The sequence below is a fragment of the Anomaloglossus baeobatrachus genome, chromosome 1 (genome assembly GCF_048569485.1).
Source record: "Anomaloglossus baeobatrachus isolate aAnoBae1 chromosome 1, aAnoBae1.hap1, whole genome shotgun sequence".
Lineage (NCBI taxonomy): Eukaryota > Metazoa > Chordata > Amphibia > Anura > Aromobatidae > Anomaloglossus > Anomaloglossus baeobatrachus.
This window is the reverse complement of record NC_134353.1, coordinates 773,154,450-773,176,760: the sequence shown is the minus strand read 5'-3', so window position 1 is coordinate 773,176,760 and position 22,311 is coordinate 773,154,450. Positions and strand designations below refer to the sequence as shown.

Here is a 22,311-nt window from a genome sequence, read left to right as displayed (position 1 = left end):
TTGACTTTTTTGAACGTGCAGATCCTGTTCAAAATTTGGGGGTTTGGAATTTCCCTTCAATTGTGCTCGAAAATGAACGATTTACTATTGTGCCAGCAAAAAACAATATTTTATGTGTGTTCTAAAGGTAATTTATTTTCACAATTTTATGAGATAGGCATGAAAGCTTGGTAAAATGTACAGAACCTATTGGATATTGCGGAGTATTAAGTTTAAAGAACATTTTTTCACAAGAACAAGTACAATAATATTGAAAACCTTATGCATTGCCCAACTTTGATACCTATATTACTGCCAATACATGTGTTTTTATGGAATTACATGTTATCCATTTCTATTTTGGCCATAAACCATTGTGTTTATTGAAAACACTATATATTCAAAGAACCTGGAATCACAACAAATATAATTTCTCTGAAACAAAGTCTAAGTTATATGAATAGCACTGGTTTATTCAGACCTAGTATTATATTTAATTTTTACATAAATCAGAAATCTTACTCGTATAACAATAATAATAATAATCTTTATTTCTATAGCGCCAACATATTCTGCAGCGCTTTACAATTCAGAGGTTCATATAGAAGCAACTAACAGTTATAGAAAATACAATAATTAGGGCAAAAATAAAGACAACCCTGCTCGGAAGAGCTTAAAATCTACAATGAGGAGGGGGAAGGGGGCCAAGTTATAAGTGCTTATTTACAATGGCAATCCAGTCATCTCAAAAAAATGGAAGATAGATAAGGCTGCCTGAGCTAGTCATCAGCCAATCTTTGTGATACTTTTGGGGGCTGTGGAATTTGACGGAGAGTTATGTTCTGAGAATTAGTGGAGGGACTATATGAATTGAATTCGATTAGGGTCTTTGATAGGCCACCCTAAAAAGATGTGTTTATAGGGAGCATCTAAAGTTGAGTAAGCTTTGGTTTGTCCTAGTTTCTTGGGGTAGAGTATTCCAAAAGATTGGTGCAGCTTGGGAGAAGTCTTGAAGCCGGGAGTGGGAGGTTCGAATTAGTGTAGATGTTAGTCGGACGTCGTTTGCAGAGCGTAGAGAACGGGAAGGGTGATAGACAGAGTTGAGGGTGAAGATGTAGGGGGTGCCGCAGTGTGGAGAGCTTTGTGGGTGAGAACAAGTCATTTGAATTGGATCCTATGATATATGGTCAGCCAGTGCAATGACCAGCACAGAGCAGAAGCATCCGAGTAATGGTTAGCAAGATAGGTGACCCTGGCTGCTGCATTAAGATCATATACAAGTATTTCTATTTCCCGGTCAGGAGCGGCAGATATTCCTCATATCAAAGACACTGGAGACCTCAATGCTGTTAGCACAGTTCCAGTTATAAAATAATATCTTTGAAAAATGCATTTTTAAGTAAACTGGTTCTATAGTATCAATGTTGATTCCTCTCGTATACAATTTTCATCAGCCATTGTAAAGCTTTTTTACCTACGATAGTGGACAATTATAATGTGTAGCGGCCTAGTGCCAACAGAACTTGTCTGCCATTAAAACTGGCTGTTGACATCTGCATTACAGTTGAGCGCGGTTCGCGGTTCGAGGTTCTCCAGTTCGCGGCTCGAGTGATTTTGGGGGCTGTTCTAGATCGAACTAGAACTCGAGCTTTTTGCTAAAGCTCGATAGTTCTAGATACGTTCGAGAATGGTTCTAGCAGCAAAAAGACAAGCTAATTACTAGCTGGCTTTCCGCTGTAATAGTGTAAGTCACTCTGTGACTCACACTATTATGAAATTTCAGTGTATAGTGTGCGGGAACAGAGCATTCAGATCACTGCTGTTTGGATAATGGCAGGGTCAGAGCCATAGGTGACAGTCAGGGCAGTTAAAACAGATTTTAAGAGCTACACAAGATCACAGCGTCTGTGTAGCTAAGGTCAGGGATTTCCTCGCTGTATTTCCCCATTTGGTGGGATAGAAAGGGAGGCCTCCTTTCCTCTACCCAGACCCACAACCCTGCCACTGTACCCTCCTGCCCTTTGCACACTCAAACTCATTGTTACTAAGCCATTATACTAGCAAACACTGAGTAAACTTAGTGGCATCCTAAAAGTGGCTGTTGGACTTCTGTATAGTCCCAGTAGTGCAAAGATATTTAAAGCACGTCTGCCTGCATTGCACACTCAAACTCATTGTTACTAAGCCATTATACTAGCAAACCACTGAGGAAACTTAGTGGAATCCTAAACGTGGCTGTTGGACGTCTGTATTGTCCCACTAGTGCAAAGATATTTGCAGCACGTCTGCCTGCATTGCACACTCAAACTCATTGTTACTAAGCCATTATACTAGCAAACACTGAGGAAACTTAGTGGCATCCTAAACGTGGCTGTTGGACTTCTGTATTGTCCCACTAGTGCAAAGATATTTGCAGCACGTCTGCCTGCATTGCACACTCAAACTCATTGTTACTAAGCCATTATACTAGCAAACACTGAGGAAACTTGGTGGCATCCTAAAAGTGGCTGTTGGACTTCTGTATTGTCCCACTAGTGCAAAGATATTTGCAGCACGTCTGCCTGCATTGCACACTCAAACTCATTGTTACTAAGCCATTATACTAGCAAACACTGAGTAAACTTGATGGCATCCTAAAAGTGGCTGTTGGACTTCTGTATTGTCCCACTAGTGCAAAGATATTTGCAGCACGTCTGCCTGCATTGCACACTCAAACTCATTGTTACTAAGCCATTATACTAGCAAACTATGCTGCCAGTTTAAGGGCCATAGTTGCATTGTCAGGGATAATTATTGTTTATTCTGCTGTTAATAAAGCTAGACCACCGCCGAAATCTACACCACCTCTCAATTTTTACTACCACATTTTAAGTGCACAATCTTGTCGCAATCAAAATGAGTGGCAAAATGACAGATGCTGGTGGAAAGGGGAAGAGGCGTGTTGGAAAAGGAAAAAAAGGGTTTGTCCGTGGGGAAGGTGGCAAAGCTGCATGCCATTAACATCTGCTGAAGATAGACCATCTTCCAGCAAAAGTAAGATGTCTACTACTTACCGTGGACAATCCGATATGCTCCCTTTTTTACGGACACGAACAACTGGAACAAAGGTAGATGATGGCCAAAAAAGGAAAATGCTTGAATGGATCTCAAGTGGTCCAACAAGTGCCCTCTTCGCCACCTCAACTACCGCTTCCAAAAAACACCAGTCCTCTGAGTTGTCAGCCCAATCACACTTGCATTCTCACAGCTCTGAAGTCTCCATCCACCCTGCACAGTATGGTGGAACTGAGATGGCTGAGTCTGCAGAGCTGTTCAGTCACACTATAGCCTGGGAATCAGAGGTCTTATCCCAAGCTACAGTGAGTACAGACCAGGAAATGGTCTGCAGTGATGCCCAGAATCTTTGTGACTCAGATTCAGGCCATGATGACCAAGTTTCTGAGCATAATGTTGACCCTTATTCGCAAACTGAAACACCTGTGGTAATAGACAATGAGAAACATACTGATGACGATGAGACGCAGATACCAGATTGGGATGACAACTTAAATATTCGGTCAGGGCAAGAAGAGGCTCGGTCTGAGGGTGAGGGGAGTGCAAACACAACAATTTATGAGGAAGTTCTAGATCCCACCTACTGTCAACCCACAGTCAGGCCCTCGAGGAGGTCAACAGAGACGGTGGAGGAGGATGCAACTGACGACGAAGTTACCTTGCACCTTCCTGGACAGAGTCGGAGTACTGGTAGCACGTCTACAACTGCATCCTCAGCCACCACTGTGCCTCTGAGCACTAGTCGGGGTGGATTAGCAGGTTGCATGCCCTCTAAGCCTTGCCTAGCCTGGTCCTTTTTTGACATGGCAAAAGATCGGCCAAATTATGTGATCTGTAAAATTTGTCATGATTCTGTTAGTAGAGGGCAAAACCTCAGCAGTTTGACAACGTCTTCCATGAATCGTCACATGAATAAATATCTTATGTCCCAGTGGGAAGCTCACCGTGCTGCAATGCGGCCTAGCGGAGCGAACCATCCACCGCCTGCCCCTTCCAGTGCATCCGCGCGCTCTTCATCTTCTAGGACTGTGGGGACAGCTGTCACACCTGGTTTTCCACGCACAACTTCCACCACTGTAACCGCAACAGTCAGTTTGCTTGGTAGGTTGTCAGTTGGTTTGGAAGGGGAAACATGTACGTGTGTACAGCTCTCTCAGACATCGATAGCACCAACGTTGGATGAAGGCGACATCATGTCTACGCCTGCACTTTTCTCACAAACCTGCATTTTTCCAGGGACACCCTACTCAATATCGTCTATACACAGCAGCCAGATCTCTGTCCCTCAGATGTGGACAAATAAAAGGCCATTTCCTAATAAATAATAATAAATAATAAATAATTTCCTGTGACCCATGACAAAGCTAAGAGGTTGACTTTATCCCTCTGTAAGCTCATGGCTACCGAAATGCTGGCTTTCAGCCTGGTGGACACACAGGATTTTAGAGACCTTATGTCTGTCGTTGTGCCCCCGTACCAGATGCCCAGTCGCCACTACTTCTCTAAGAAAGGTGTGCCCGCGCTACATCAGCATGTCGCACACAACATCACCGCTTCTTTGAGAAACTCTCTGTGTCAACGGGTGCATTTCACCACCGATACTTGGACCAGTAAGCATGGACAGGGACGTTACATGTCGCTGACTGGGCACTGGGTAACTATGGTGATAGATGGTGAAGGGTCTGCTGCACAAGTCTTGCCGTCCCCACGACTTGTGTGTCAATCCTCTGTCTGTCCAAGTTCCGCCACTTCTTCTGCCTCCTCCACCTCATCTGGGTCCTTCACCTCCGCCCCAAGCCTGCCTGGTCAGGCCACCAGCGTTTGCACTGCGCAGAAGGAATCACGCACCCCTCATTACTATGCTGACAGCAGAGCGCAACGGCATCAAGCGGTCTTTAGCTTGACATGTCTTGGAAATAGGAGTCACACAGCGGCTGAGTTGTGGGCAGCTCTGGAGACTGAGTTTAATAAATGGTTGTCTCCACTCAACCTGCAGCCTGGTAAGGCCGTGTGCAACAATGCTGCAAACCTGGGTGCGGCCCTTCGCCTGGGCAAGGTGACACACGTGCCTTGTATGGCTCACGTGTTGAACCTTGTTGTCCAGCAATTTTTAACACACTATCCCGGTGTGCCTTCTGACCAGGGCACAAAAACTGTCTGCTCACTTCCGCCGTTCAACAGCCGCAGCTGAGCGACTTGCATCGCTCCAGAATTCTTTCGGCCTGCCGGTTCATCGCCTGAAATGCGATGTGCCGACACGCTGGAATTAGATTCCCCACATGTTACAGCGACTGTGGCAGCACCGCCGAGCCCTGGTGCAATACGTCATGACGTATAGCCTGGGCCAACGAGATGCAGAGGTGGGGAAGATCACCCTGATGGAGTGGTCTCAGATCAAGGACCTATGCACCCTTCTGCACAGTTCCGACATGGTGACGAATATGTTTAGCGCTGACAATGCCACTATCAGCATGATAATTCCAGTCATTTACATGCTGGAGCACACGCTAAACACTATTTGGAGTCAGGGGGTGAGAAACAGGAAGGGGAGGAACTACAGGAGGATTCATATGCGCAAGACACAACAACATCACCAAGGTCCAGACGTTCATCATCACCAACGCGGCAGGCATGAGACCATGGGGGACAGGGATCAACAAGGGCGCATGGTAGCAGGCGAAATGTTGAGGAAGGTGCAGGAGAACATGAAGAAATGGAGGACGAACTGTCCATGGACATGGAAGACTCAGCGGATGAGGGAGACCTTGGTCAAATTTCAGTTGAAAGAGGTTGGGGGGAGATGTCAGAGGAAGAAAGAACGGTTAGCACCTCTATGCCACAAACACAGCGTGGACTTGGTCCGCATGGCTGCGCAAGACACATGAGTGCCTTTTTGCTGCACTACCTCCAACATGACCCTCGTATTGTCAAAATTAGAAGTGATGATGACTACTGGATTGCCACACTATTAGATCCCCGGTACAAGTCCAAATTTTGTGACATAATTCCAGCCATAGAAAGGGACGCACGTATGCTGGAGTATCAGCAGAAGCTGTTACTCGATCTTAGCTCGGCTTTTCCACCAAACAACCGTGCAGGTGCAGGGAGTGAATCTCCCAGTTGTAACTTGACAAACATGGGACGGTCTCGTCATCTTCAACAGTCTACCCGTACCAGTAGCACCATATCTGGTGCTGGTAACAGCAATTTTATTGAATCTTTTCATAATTTTTTTAGACCGTCCTTTGCAAGGCCACCAGAGACAAGAAGTCTGACACATAGTCAACAGCTGGAGAGGATGATACAGGAGTATCTCCAAATGAACATCGATGCCATGACTTTGCAAATGGAGCCTTGCTCATTTTGGGCTTTAAATCTTGAAAAATGGCCAGAGCTCTCAACTTACGCCTTGGAGATTTTTTCGTGTCCAGCTGCCAGCGTTGTCTCTGAACGTGTCTTCAGTGCTGCTGGGTGTGTGCTGACAGATAAGCGCACGCGTCTGTCCAGTGACAATGTGGACAGACTAACGTTCATCAAAATGAACAAGTCATGGAGCCACAAGGAATTTACTACGCCTGTGTCATCCTGGGGAGAGTAAATGCTTGTGGATTTTGAATGTGCTTGATGCAAATCAAAACATCCTGTTTGCAACTAGGGCACAAGTGCTGCCACTGATGGGGTGTCTGTGTGGCCCAATTTTTGGAAAAAAGGGAGACTCCGCTTGGAGTAACCCTTGCTTGCTGTGTTTTTTAAAAGGAGCCAAGATGAACAAGTCATGGTTCAGCAAAGACTTTGCTACCTACCCCGGGGTCATCCTGGGGACGGTTAAGTATGGCGTATTTTTGAATGTGCTTGATGCAAATCTACCTGTGAAATGTACAACTGAGGCACAAGTGCTGCCACTGAAGGGGTGTGTGTGTGGCCCAATTTTTGGAAAAAAGGGAGACTCCGCTTGGAGTAACCCTTGCTTGCCGTGTTTTTAAAAAGGAGCCAAGATGAACAAGTCATGGTTCAGCAAAGACTTTGCTACCTACCCCGGTGTCATCCTGGGGACGGTTAAGAATGGCGTATTTTTTAATGTGCTTGATGCAAATCTAGCTGTGAAGTGTACAACTGGGGCACAAGTGCTGCCACTGATGGGGTGTCTGTGTGGCCCAATTTTTGGAAAAAAGGGAGACTCCTCTTGGAGTCACCTTGCGGTGTTTTACATGATTTTAGAAGGGCATGCCATGCCTATTTCTGTGTCTCCTCCTCTTTTTCCTTGTCCAGCTCTTTTGTTTTCGCATGAGTATATGTCCTTGTCACTTTCCCATGTGTTTGTGTTGTGTTGTGAGTTGTTTGTCACCTTTTGGACACCTTTGAGGGTGTTTTCTAGGTGTTTTTATGTGTTTGTGATTGCCTGCCATTGTTTTCTATGCGGTTCGAGTTCGGTTCGTCGAACGTTCGCCGAACTGAACTCGAACGAGACCTCCGTTCGACGAACCGAACTCGAGCCGAACCACGGCCGGTTCGCTCATCTCTAATCTGCATCTAGTATAGTCCACTGGTTGTGGAGACAGTAATGGAGGCATATGCTTGTCATAACAAATTATTTTCGGTAAGGTAAATCAAATTCTTCTAAGCAAACTAGTAATACTTTACTGATTCGAAAATGACTGTGGTCTTTAACATACTGAAACAGGAATTCAGATTCCCCAAACTATTGTCACAAAGTGTTAAGCCTAATGTTCTCTAGAGTATCATTCCATTAAGTTCCATTCAAATGGGCCAGCACCAAGTATATTGGGTTCTACGACATTATCCCTCTTCTACAAAAGTTAACATTTGGTACTACAGATTTGGGCAGGGAACATTTTCCTGGCATTCACTATACCCACATTCATCCAACAGACTGCCAGATGGTAAATTATGATCCAACAGAGGTGAGCTTAATAATACTCTGGCCAGCAGCATCGCTCCAGGAATTCTAAGGCCTGTGCGTAGCTGCTCAGCCATGGAATCCCAGCTCATTGCATTTCTCATGACAAATTATTGTGCTAGAAGCCGTTTCTATAATGTCACAGCCAACGATTGTTTTTATAGACTTCAGAACTTGGTGGTCTCACACTTTACGGTAACATTGGGGTACATAAATATGTACTGTTTATATATTTTTTTGCATTAATGGGAGTCAATGGCAGATGTTAACAACTGTATATACATACATGAAGCTGCAGCAACGTGCGATTAATGAATAGATGAACTCCCCCTTGATAAAAAACGTTATTATATTTTTACCAAAAAGCATAAAAGCCATCTAACCACATGAAGGTGTACCTAAATATGGATGGTCCCTGTCACTAATGTTTCCCCTCTGTGTCAACCCAGCCTCATAGAATGGGGAGTGAAAGGAAACCAATGGGTCGCAATTAAAACCTTGTGTGGTAAAGATGGGCGGATAAGGGTGCTGAGCCCTGGAGAGGACCAAACCCATCAATATGTACTTCAACAAGGAAAATATATAGGGCCCTCACAACTTTAGTATTGAATTTATGTACAGGTGCACAAATCCGCTATGTGGCCAATATATAATATATACATACACTATGCCTCAGGTCACAACTAAAACCTTTGATAAATAAATGTTAAATATGTACTTTACCTTTTAAACATTTATAGCTTTATTGGAATCCATCTGTTCATTAAATGTGCAGGTCTATGTCTGTATATTGGCTACATAGCGGATTTGTGCACATAGCGGATTTGTGCACCTGTAAATTTAATGCTAAAAATTTATGGGCCCTGTTTTTAAATTTTAGATTTTTTGCTTTTTTGTTAGCAATTGTATAGGCTTTATTATTTCAAAAAGCAGCTCTCTGTGCTGCAGAATTCAATTTTCTTCTTCCAAATTATTACCAAGAAGCTGCTAGCATTGTCTGCTATATTGTAGATATAGTGGAGCTCACTCTACTCTGAAATGAGCAGGGAGGAAGTAAAGGACTGCAGTAATTCGAGTCTCTTCATTCGATGCCATATTGACCTGAATGGAATGTGCAGCATGTGAGAATGAAACTTATAGAATTAGAAACATGAATTTACACCCCAATGTGCACATTCTCAGTGTTGGGTAATGTGCACATGATCTGCAGACACTGGGATCTAGACACAGTGTTAGCACTCCTACGGAGACGCGAGTGTTCTCCACGGGAGAACCCAGCGGTCAGTGCTCACGATCAGGGTTTGGGTGCTGCTGACTTTCACTGTGTTCTCCCTGTCTCCAGACCACAAGAATAAATTAACTTGCTTCAGCTTGGGAAGCTGCAGGTCAGTTTACGCTGCGGAGAAAAGAAGCAGAGTGGGCAGGAAATCTCTATAAATTCCATCCACTGTGCTTGTACTGTACAACATTTGGACACTGTAGAAATGCACTGTGTATAAAACACCGCTAATCCTGATCGTGTGCACCCACCCTTAAAGTACTTACGCTGTAATTTTTTTAAGACTTAGATTTAAGTACTCATTTAACAATATTGGATTGTGTATAAATAAGTGATCACTAAGGCAACTCCCCCTTAAATCATGTGATCCATTTAATAGGAATCTCTCACAGGTTTTTACTATATTATCCGAGCGCAGTATGGGGTAGGGGCTGAGATTCTGTATTCCGATGATATGTCACTTAGGGGGATGTTTGTTGATGTTTCCTTAAAATCAGCATATTATCAGCAGGAGATTATCACTACAGGACTAGGTGTCACATGCCTCAGTCAACTGTTTAATGAAACCATGCCCCCACCACATATTAGCAAATTTCTGTTACTGTACACTGTATACAGAAAGCTTCTAAGTCAGTGGTGTGAACAAGGTTATACAGAACTTAGCATTCTGAGCACTGCTAGATCTGAGGAAAAACAATGATTGTATCAAAATGACATCATGCAGACCAGCAAGTGACACATTGCTGGAATCAGGGTCTCAGCCTCTACATCAAACTGCTCTCAGATTACATAGCATAAACTTGTTGACCGATTCTTTTAAACAATTGCCAGTCTTTAGTCTTTTTAGTCTAGCAAAAAATAACAATAAGTTTCAACTAAATCCAGATTGTGAAAGCTTTATGTTATGTGTGCATGTTTACAGCATTATGATTATCCAACTATTTTTTGGGAACTTGACCAATATTATATAGCCCACCAATGATCTCAGCATAGATTGCAGTAAAAGCTAGAGTTATATACCTTGATTTAATTTAGCAAGCAATATGTAATGCATTACCCCATTCACATTGGCCGGGTAGTTGTATTTCTCACAGACATATGCTTGACTATAAATCAGAATGGAGGCATTCTAGGTTCCACTAAGACTGGGTCTATATGATACAATTGTATGGGGCTCCATTGAATTGCTTGCATATCGCAAAGTACTGCAAAAGTAATTCACAAAAAGTCAGAACACCAAGAAGTCAAAAATAGTATAATCAAAAGGCAGTGGATCAAACTACTAACGGAATCTACCTTAAATACATAAATACAGATATATTAAAATATACACCTTTATTAAATAAATTAAAAATTACCTATATCCTACAATAGATTAGACACACAACAATACACAAACACAGAATTACCCAAATACATACTAATGGGCTTATCAATGATCCCCTAATGGATAATATGATGAGGTCATCGATATTCCTAGGCAACAAATAAATGGGAAATAATGATAAAAAATGATCCCTATGGGAAATCTGTCCACTACCTAGCAATGGAGATCTAACATCAAGGTTACCCACAGCCTAGGTTCAATTGGTACCCCCATTCCAAGGCAACTGTCCCTAAATGCTGTCCCTAAACTCTAGGGATGATCAAATACCTCAAATATTCGGCTACGCCTATATTCAATGAATAGGTCGCCGCTATTCGACTATTTGCGAATATTCGATGGGCAATATAAGTCTATGGAAAACCCGAATAGTTGCCGAATAGCAACTATTCAGGCTTCCCATAGACTTACATTGCACATCGAATATTCGCATAGCGGCGACCTATTCATCAAATATTCGCGAAGCCGAATATTGCCGAATATTTGTGATATTCGATCATCCCTACTAAACTCCCTATCCTAATAAAAACAAGATGGACTAAGGTAAGGATACAAACGCATTTATTCCATCTTGTCCAATAGTAGTAATAAAGCCAAAAAGACCACAGAGACTTATCTTTAGGAGCCTTCTGGATGGCTATTTTTCTCATATGGCATGATTACTAAACTAAGGCATACCTCGGTGGGCATCAAATAGAAGGATTCTGACAAGATCGATGCATTTCCCCCCACTTATATGTTGAGGTTCATGAGAAGGCCGGGATAGGGCACAATCGCCATTATTTGTGTTCCCTGGATCTGCACATATGGCAGGAGGAGTCTCCCAGTACTGCAGGTAACCTTGATGTTATACCTCCATGGCTAGTTAATAGACAGCTTTCCCCTAGGGATCATTTTTCATCATTATTCCCCATTTATTTGTTGCCTAGGCTTATCAATGCCCTCATCATATTACCCATTAGATGATCATTGATAAGCCCTTTATATTGTACTTGGGTAATTCTGTGTTTGTGTATTGTTGTGTGTTTAATCTATTGTAGGATATAGGTTATTTTAAATTTATTTAATAAAGGTTACAAAGTCAGAACCAATTTTTGCTTTTTATGATTGCTTGACTTGGACAAAGTAACTTGCAAGTCACAAAGCGACCCATCTACTTGCATTATGTTGTGATATAGCACCTCCATCGTGCAATCTTTGGCCACACAATGTATATAGTGGTCAAATTTACTATAAATATAGAGCCTAAGGAAAAAAAACGCACAAAAAATATAATAAAGCAATTGCTAAGATTTGCAAAATAAATAAATAAATAACACACTTACGGACAATACATTGGTTTCCTCCAGGAAGTGTTTTCCATCCAGGGCAACAGTAAGAGTGAAATCTAGAGCCACATACGTTTGGCCTTTTAAAAATAATAACAATTATAAGAACATTAGTATCAGAACACACTTTTAGCCACAAGCTTAACAAATATTATTGAGTAAGTACTAAAAAATCCCAATTACAGAAATTTGCTGGTTGCTTTATTAATAAAATTCTGAAAAAAATTGTAATTCAACTTTTTTCTGGGCATCTAAACAATTTTTCATCTCACACGCTTCAGAGTTTTAGCTTATATATGGTTGGTCCTTTAAGTAGTCAACATTTTTATTTCTAAGGTTTGCCATGTCCAAAATATCTCCTTGGCTACAAGCTGCATATGGTAGAAGTCTCAGAGGTCAACGACTTGTGTGCTAATATTAAGTAGTCTTGGAAAACATAGTTTTAAATTTTTGCAATGCTGTATGAAAAGAGATCACCCTATACTATAAATAGGAAAATATTCAACATGGTCAACAATGTCTACAATACCTTAAGTTTCCTCGTAGTCAATACTTTCTTTAGGGTTCAGCATGGTTAAGTGACCTAGAACGTTACCTTCAGAATTTATTATGGATTTAACTTATTAACTGTAAAGAGGAATGCATAGCTCCTAATACGAAAGAAATTGGCTAAAATTTCCATTAAATTACCTTGAAATTTAGGGTTACATAGCCCTAAGACAAATTACAACTACATAAAACCAATGCTTGAATGCAATTCAGTTCATCATTGCCACCACCAAATGATAAATAAAATTAATCATATCAACATATTTTTGTTTTATTCTTTGACTACCAGGGGTACTTTTTAGATTAAGTAGAATGGTAATGATAAAACATCTGGTAACTTGTTCTACTTCACCATATTAACCCTAGAACGTGCAACCATTGAAATCTAGCATAGAAAACAAATGACCTAGCAGGCCTGCGAGGCCCCAGGTATGCGTTCGAGGGTTAAAGATACTTTAAAACACATAGTTGAAACTAGAAGTTTACATACACTATCTAAAAAGACACACATGCATGTTTTTCTCATTATCTTACATGAAATTAGAATAAACCTTTCCAGTTTTAGGGCAATTAGGAACCAAACTTATTTATACTTACCAAATGTCAGAATAAGAAGAAAGAGAATACTTTATGGAATTTTTATTATTTTCTGCAAGGTCAAAAGTTTACATACACTAAAGGTGGCTTTACACACTACGATTTCGCTACAGCGATCTCGTTGGGGTCACGGAATTTGTGACGCACATCCGGCCGCTGTAGCGATCTCGTTGTGTGTGACTCCTATGAGCGATTTTGAATCGTCGCAAAAACGTTCAAAATCGCTCATCGGTGATATGCCCCCCTATTCCCAATTATCGTTGCTGATACTTGGGTGATGCAGTTTGTCATTCCTGCGGCAGCACACATCGCTATTGTGGCGCCCTGGACTAGCCAGGTTGTCACAGGTACTACAACATACACCCCCACCCTGTGACAGGCACATCAGCCAGACACAAAATCCTTGTTGCCTCCCTCCAGGGGCTGATGTTCACACCAGGTGGGGTGGAGCCAGGCGGTTGGCCCCACCCACTGAGGAGTGCACATTCCTGGAGGCGGGAAAAGGAAGTCAGATCAGTGAGTGAGAAGTAGAGTGTAGTTAGGGAAGTGGTAGGAGAGGAGCAAACTGACCGTGTCCGGGTGTTTGGCCCGGGCACCAAGAGCAAGGTTGGCAGACGGTGGTGGCCATCTGCAGGAGAGGAAGATCAACGCGGAACCGTAGGACGGGGGACGGGCAGTGGCCTGCCGGTACTGAACCGGGGAGCGAAGTGAAGCCAGCACACACAGGCAGGGCCTACAGACACTGACCAGGCTTGGAGTCGCCATTAGAGGTCAAATCCGTCAGTGACCGGAACCCCAGGGGTTTCCTAACAGCCAAGACCCGATTGAAGGCAACCGTCCGACCAGCAAAAGGAAATACAGCTACCGCCACAGCTACAGTTCCAAGGGCCAGAGCCTGTGGGCAAAAGGGCTCCTCCGGCACATACACACGCTGGGGAGCGGGTTACCGGTGGGAATCCATCAGGACCGAACATACACAAAGGTGCAGGGAAAGGCAGCCACCACTAACCGTCCAGGAGAAGCCACAGCAGCCGGCTGCGGGACCTGTCCATCCAGCTATTTGGTTTACCAGAGACTTTGCGTACCTTTGTGGCTGAGTGAGTACTACCATGCCGTCTGGCACCGCGCTGCGCAGTCCAAGCGACCCTGCACCCGTCCAACCCTGCCTCCCCGTCATCTCACCGGGCCCCGGGACCACCAACCCCTACGCACGGAGGGGGAAAACAACATCCCAGCTGCTCCCTGCCATCGCTCCCAGGATCCCTGTCACCAGCAGCGGTGGTGCCCAACCTCACCACAACCCGTGGGTGGCGTCACGGACCAAATCCCCCAAACCAAACTACCCCCTTTCACTCACGGGCGAGGAGCGCCGCTCGAGTCCCCGGATCCGGCCCACCGCTTGAGCCACCAAGCAGCCATCGCATCAACGCCGGACCCGAGTGTTAGCGAGCGCAGCGGCGTCCTTCCCCGCCCGCAACACTATGTGTGACACCGCAGGAACGAGGAACCTCACCTTACCTGCGTCCCGCCAGCAATGAGGAAGGAAGAAGGTGGGCGGGATATTTGTCCCGCTCATCTCCGCCCCTCCACTTTGATTGGGCGGCCGTTTAGTGATGTCGCGGTGATGCTGAACGAACCGCCCCCCCCTTAGAAAGGAGGCGGTACGCCGGTCACAGCGACGTCGCTATGCAGGTAAGTATGTGTGACTGGGGTGCATGATTTTGTGCGTGATGGGCAGCGATATGCCCGTGTCGCACACACGATGGGGGCGGGCACGCACGCTAGCAATCTCGCTAGCGAGATCACAGCGTGTAAAGCCCGCTTTAGAGTATTATGCCTTTAAACAATATGAGACAATTCATATGGTGATGTCGTGTCTTTGGAAGCTTCTGATGAGTTTATTGGCAACATATGAGTTAAATAAAGACACAACTGTGAATGTGTTTTAATGCACACCTGAAGCACACTGTTTTTTCGTGTAGTATCATAGGAAAGTCAAACAAAATCAGCCAAGATCTCAGGAAGAGAATTGTGGACTGGCACAAGTCTGGTTCATCCTTGGGTGCAAATCCCAGATACCTTAAGGTGCCTTGTTCATCTATACAAACAATTATACACAAGTACAAACAAGATGGAAATGTCAAGCTATCATAACGCTCAGGAAGAAGATGGGTTCTGTGTACCAAAGAATAATGTGGATTGTTCAGACATGTGCATAGCAACCCAAGAACAAAAGCAAAAGACCTTGTGAAGATGCTGGCGGAAGTTGGTAAGATTGTGTCATTATCCACAGTGAAATAAGTAATGTACCAACATGGGCTGAAAGACCACTCCGCCAGGAAGAGGCCATTATTCCAAAAGAAACATAAAAAAGTCAGATTAATGTTTGCAAATGGACACAGGAACAAAGACCTTCATTTTTGGAGACATGTTCAGTGGTCTTGTGACGCCCTGGCAAAACCAGGGTGTCACAGAGGTCTGCATTCATCTTTTTGGTGCAGATCTCACTCTCCCTTGGGGAGTTTCCAACACAGTTACACACAACACCAGTGGGCGGAGCAGAAAGGTCTGATGTGTCTGGGAGGGAACTGTATAGGGAGTTTCCAGTTTACAGTGAGCAGTCTGCATGAAGTGGGGAGTCTGGAAGGAGCTCTGGTGTGGAGCTTGGGGAGAGGGGCAGTGAGGGCCACAGGAATAGGGCAGCTGCTTGCGGGGAACCGAGGTGGAGCGGGACAGGGTAGTGGCCCGCCGGTGCCGACTGTCGGGACCCGGTCCGGATCCATGCACGGAGCAGACACAGACATCAGGCAGGAAAAAAGCACCAATATTAGACACCTGGATGAGGGTCCCATCCTCACAGCATCCGAGAGCACCAGTTACCAGCAACTTGGTTAATTCCTGGACTCGTGTCAGTTATCGCCTTATATCGTGAGCCCTCCTGCACCACCTTTTCCAAGCCGTGGACTGCACCCGTCACTCCCAAATCCGTTACACGGGGGCCCGGGACATCAACAACCTACCCGTGGAGGGAAAATCGCCATCTTGCTGCCCACCACCACCCCCGGGATCCTCTTATCGGCAGCGGAGGTGCTCTATTACCTTACCGCACACCACAGGTGGCATCACGGATCATAAACTTACAAATTTCCCTTTACATAATCTCCTTTTGTTGTGGAGCCTGGGATCACAGACCGGGTCACGCCACCATGATACCTCTAGAAGTGACTCCTTGGCCCGGTTCTGAGTACCCCCTATCCCTGGGCGACATAAATTTTGGCGTCACAAACAGGATACTTACCCATCAATTTATCTGGAGGAAGTGTGCCTTGTTTTCTTGGATTATAAACGGTGCTCCGTTCAAAATTTTCAGTTGCCGCCATCTTGTCTCGCCAGACCCTCGAGCCAGAAAGACTGTCACGCCTTCTTCATCTCCAGAAAGAACGTGAATTTCAGCCTCGCCCTCCATCCAGCAAGCGGAGGCGGAACCCGGTGACCTCTAACGTAGGACTTTGAAAAGCATTGTGGGTCCCACGAGAGCTGCGCTGAGGAAAACCAAGGGGAAAGCCGGAAACGAGATGTCAGCGCCCATCGTGGAGAGTGTCAGCACCGCCGGGCTCGCTCAGGTCGCACGAGTGGTGCCCGCGATGAGCCAGTGAGGATGAAACATCGGCAAACTACAAGGCGCAGCGCCGCCGCTTCTAGGATGCAAGCGGCAAACCGGAGAAGGATGGAGGCCAAACCAGAAGCGGTCACATCACCTTCTCCGCTGGGAAAGGATTAAGTACTTGCCACCATTGCCCAGATTACCAGTTTGTTTAAGTGACTGTCTACCACCCTTGTTGAACCTCCCCACGTTTCCTGGGAGAAGCCATCCGGAATTCCAGGTGGGAGGTGGTAGAGGCCCGTCGTTCTTGTTGAACCCCTCTGGTGGGAGCCAGATGGGGCCATCAGGGTCGTGAATGGTGTGTGACATGTTGGTGTCACTGGGGACCCTAGGTGGAGGACGATGGTCAGTTAACCCATTGGTGTCTGATATGCAACATGTAAAGTAACTGTTTTGGTAGCAGTACCCGGCTACCCCTTTTGCCCTTTTACGCCCCACCAGGACTGTAGCACAACATGGAGTGGACTATCGGAAGAGAGGCCTGTGGCGAAGGTGGCCGAGGTCCAGTCACCATGAGGACCGGTGACCTGCTTGTTGCTGTGAACTGGTGAGAGGTGGGCTGTGGGCGCCGTAACGTTTAACATTTTAAAGTTTGAACAAACGTACCTCCCGATGTGGGAGGATGCATGTTTGTAATGTTTTAACTTTTCTTTTCCCGAAAAAAATAAATAAATAAATGCTGGTAGCTGGCCAGCCCGAGGACGGGCTGTGTTTTACCAAGAGGGAGTGTGATGCCCTGGCAGAACTAGGGTGTCACAGAGGTCTGCATTCATCCTTTTGGTTCAGATCTCACTCTCCCTTGGTGAGTTTCCAACACAGTTACACACAACACCAGTGGGCGGAGCAGAGAGGTCTGAAGTGTCTGGGAGGGAACTATATAGGGAGTTTACAGTCAGCAGTCTGCAGGAGGTATGGAGTCTGGAGGAAGGGCCGGTGTGGGGCTTGGGGAAAGGGGCACTGAGGGCCACAGGAATAGGCCAGCCGCTTGCGGGGAACCTGAGGTGGACCGGGGCAGGGTAGTGGCCCGCCGGTGTTGACTGTCGGAACCCCGGTCCGGACCCGTGCATGGAGCAGACACAGACATCAGGCAGGAAAAAAGCACCTATATTACACACCTGGGTGAGGGTCCCGTCCTCACAGCATCCGAGGGCACCAGTTACCAGCAACTTGGTTAATTCCTGGATTCGTGTCAGTTATTGCCTTATATCGTGAGTACTCCTGCACCACCTGGTTCAAGCTGTGGACTGCACCTGTCACTCCCAAATCTATTACACTGGGGTCCCGGGACATCAACAACCTACCCGTGGAGGGAAAATCGCCATCTTGCTGCCCACCACCACTCCTGGGATCCTCTGATCAGCAGCGGTGGTGCTCCATTACCTCACTGCACATCACGGGTGGCGTCACGGATCATAAACTTACACATTTCCCTCTACATAATCTCCTTTTGTTGTGGAGCCTGGGATCACAGACCGGGTCACGCCACCGTGATACCTCTAGAAGTTACTCCTTGGCCCAGTTCTGAGTACCCCCTATCCCTGGGGGACACAGTCTGACAAAACTAAAATGTAACTGTTGGACCATAATGACTAGCATTATGTTTAGAGGAAAAAGGGAGAAGTTTTGAAGTCTAACAACACCATCCCAACTGTGAAACACGGGGGTGGCAGCATCATGTTGTGGGGTTATTTTGCTGAAGGAGGGACTGGTGAACTTCACAAATAAAGAGGGCATCATGAGGAAAGAAGATTTTTTGGCAATACTAAAGAAACATCTCAGAACATCAGCCAGGAACTTAAAGATTGGGCGGAAATGGATCTTGCAAATGGACAATGACCCAAAACATACTGCAAAACTGGTTACAAAGTGGCTTAAGGATAACAAAGTGAATATTTTGGAGTGGCCATCACAAATCCCGGATCTCAATCCTATTGAAAATTTATGAGCAAAGCTGAAAAGACAGATGCGAGTAATCGACCTACAAAAAGGTCTCAGTTATACCAGTTCTGTCCAGAGGAATGAGCCCAAATTCCTACAAACTATTGTGAGAAGCTTGTGGAAGGTTATCCAAAATCTTTGACCCAAGTCATACAGTTTAAGAGCAATGGTACTAAATACTTATATGTATGTAAACTTTTGACTTTGCAGAAACTAATAAAAATGCCTTAAAATATTCTCTCTCTCTTTCTCTCTTATTATTCTGGCATTTGGCAAATGTAAATAATTTTGGTTCCTAATTGACCTAAAATTGGAAAGGTTTATTCTAATTCAATGTCAGATAGTGAGAAAAACATACGTGTGTGTTTGTCTTTTTAGATAGTGTATGTAAACTTTTGGTTTCAACTGTATGTTTTAAAGAAATTTTATCATGGTGAAGTACAATAAGACACCAAATGTTTTATCGTTACCACACTACTTAATCTTAATATTGTATGCAAACTTCTGGTTTCAACGTTTTTTGTAATCAACATATTCAAGCAAAACATAATAAACCCTAAACAAACCACTTTAATTTGGTAAAATATGGATGACAACCAACATGATGACACTTTCAACTTCCTTAAAGGAGGATTTCCAACTTTTGTAAAATCTGAAACTCATATCCGACTAGTTATATATCAATATGAAAGCACAGGCCACTTTTATACGATGTGTATATTTCCTTATGTACATTCATGTAGTTCACTCATAGATTCTGCTGTAAGTATATCTAAACATACCATGACCATACAGCGGAAGTTCCCAAAATCTCAGCATGGTGACCACATTGGGTCATGGTAGGTCATGGTGAAAATTATTGTTGCAGACCTTTTTGAGCTTGCCACTGTGGCCAATTACACGAAAGTGAAATGTGGAAATTAATTTTTAAAAGTTTTTTTTTTTCTTTCAAAAGTCATTTTATTGAAAATAAAACAGCGTTCATATATATTAAACTATATAAGATATACACGTAATAGTATACCAAATCAACTATTATAAACAGATATTGAAAAAGTAACAAATATAAAAGTTTTCATGTTGTAAAAGAATTAAGAAAACAAGAACAGTCTTTGCTACTTATTTAGATCACGCTGCCTAGATTTCTGTTTGCTTTGCCAGAAAAAATCCTGCAAGATATCCAAAAAAAGCAAAGTCCTGGTCAAGTTCATTCATAAAACACAAATAGCTCTTGCAGGTTTAGGGCACTGAAAGCAGAAGGAATAACTGAAAGTTCTAACAACATAGTAATTAGAGGGTTCCAGAATCCCCTAGTGTTCAGATAATGAATGTAATGAATGCTTTGGAGGTTCAAACAAACCCTTAAAAGTTTACTACCCGTAACTTACAGTAATTTAGGTTCACTTATGGAATGTATACATTATCTTCAATAGCACATACTGAAACGAAAGTTATACAACACCAGTGCATTAGGGCCAATTGATGAAAGATTAGATAAGAAAAAGCCACTTAGGCAGCATTGAGATGGAAAGATTATATATATATATATATATATATATATATATATATACAGGTCATTTACATACGAGATGATGATTCATTTTCACTGCTTTGTATATACAGATTATACAAGTGGCTGTGAGTTAAATTAACTCTTCAAGTTGCTTAAACCTAAAACCAGACAAAAGATATTTTCCTGTGAAGAAACTGTAATGAGTTAAACTACCCAGAGTGAAGGGCATTTCTACCAACCAAAGTTGGCTTCTACACAACGTACGTGACTGTCTGGCCTCCAGATCTTTGATATTCACTGTGGCAACAAGTTAAAAAAAAGGCCAAAAGAAAGTACAAAAAAGTACAAAAACAAAGTTAAAAAAGTACAAAAACAAAGAAATGTACAAAAAAGTACAAAAAAGTATAAAAAAAGTTAAAAATATTGTACACTATAAAGGGGTTTGCATGCATATAGTTAATGGTGGACTGTTTCATTTGAAATAGTTGCCAAATAGATATATTAATGCCCTGTGATAGTAGGTGCAAAGACTTACAGCCTAGTTTTAATCTCTCACAATATCAAATTCCCTTGCAGATTACTAGCATGTGTTTATACTACATAAACCTCAGTAGGCAAAGCGCCACACGCCACCAATTTATACTCTTGGGTATGGCAAGGACTTGATGGAAAACAATGGGGGAAAAAAGGATATTGCCTGACCTTGCTGGATGCCACATTACTGTTCCTGCTGGTTTGGAATGGTTTAATAAAAAGTATACAAATCACAAAATATAACTGAATTAGGGATAAAAGCTAGACATATTATATAAGCAGATTGCATTTTAGAATGGTAAGTAGGGCATTCTAAGATTATATTGGGTCGTTGATTAATATATGGAGTATGGTAATGTTAATATTATTGTAATTTTAGCATTTCTTTTCACCTATTGACTTTAATGCAAATACCGATACACTTAATAACAGATAGGGCTATTAATGGTGACTACGTACCCATGCAGAGAATACTGAGATCCCCTCCTGCGGGTCCTACTAACAACAGTAGACCCATCCTTTGCGTCCTGCGTTCCAATTCTGGACTCTGCATTGAAAGATTGTTGACCAGCAGAGCATCCCAAAAGCACAAGAAAGTAGCCCAGCAGGAGCACAGCCCTCCTCCTTGACCTTGGCATAATATATTGATGCTGAGTATCAAACATTGTCATTCAGGACAGAAGGAATCCACTTCTAAGATGAAAGATGAAAGGTTTCCTAATGTTCACATCCAGAATGCAACTATTCCGTGTGTCGGAGAAACAAAGTGGAAAATATGCTACACAAATGCCCCGGTGGCATAAGTTATGGTATATTATCGAGAAGTTGGTGGGTTCATAAATAATAGGTATTCAATCCTGAGTCAATCAGTCCTTCAAAGAAGCAATTCTTGTACTGTGGTGGAAGCCAGGAAAAAAAGAGCATCAAAAGTGAAAAGCTGAAGAAGAAAGCAATCTCTGTGCTGGAGAGTTCAGACTTGTCCCCATACTCAGTCTGTGTAAGAAGCAGGATTAGGATGAGAGTGCTGAGGGCCAGGGGTTTATGAGGCGGCTGCCTGTCAGTGGGGAGGAAACCACAGAACCAGTCACACACGTGAAGGGTAAGGGGAGGAGGAGGGAGAAAATGGGATGGAGAAAAAGAAAGAGTAGAAAGAAACAGAAGAGTGGGCTTTCTTAGATTAACCTTTTCGTGATCACTAGTTTTTCACTCTTTGCTTTGTTGCACTTTCTAAAACCTTTGCATAATATGTGTTTTCTAATAATAGATGAATACTTAATAGATGGATGAACAGTAAAGTCATGTTTTCCACTGCGGTTTTTGTTTCGAAATACACATTCAACACTTCAAGCAAAGCGGATGTGATTTCATGAAAACGTATATGCAGCGTCGGTCTGGAGCACCTTGAGCCCATCAGAGAAAATTAAGCTTTGTGCACACAGTGCAGATTTGGTTGCAGAAATTTTGGCACCAAATATCCATCTCTTGGCAGGAAAAATACAGTGGTAAAATCATGCATTTTGTTTATTTTTTTTCATTAGTTAATGTGTTTTTTTCATTGCTTTCAATGGTCAAAA

At 43.6% G+C, this 22,311-nt stretch overlaps 1 protein-coding gene across 1 annotated transcript in view; it reads right to left on the bottom strand.

Moving 5' to 3' along the window:
- The window catches only part of FBN2 (fibrillin 2), a 415,749-nt gene extending 393,961 nt beyond the window's left edge, over positions 1-21,788 (bottom strand). Inside the window, exons 1-2 of the mRNA XM_075324675.1 lie at positions 21,197-21,788; positions 11,940-12,022 (exon numbers count right to left, since the gene is read on the bottom strand). Of these exons, the coding sequence (XP_075180790.1) occupies positions 11,940-12,022; positions 21,197-21,408 (295 nt within the window). The 5' untranslated portion in view covers positions 21,409-21,788. The remainder of the gene's footprint in view (positions 1-11,939; positions 12,023-21,196) is intronic.
- Between the last annotated feature and the right edge of the window lie 523 nt (positions 21,789-22,311).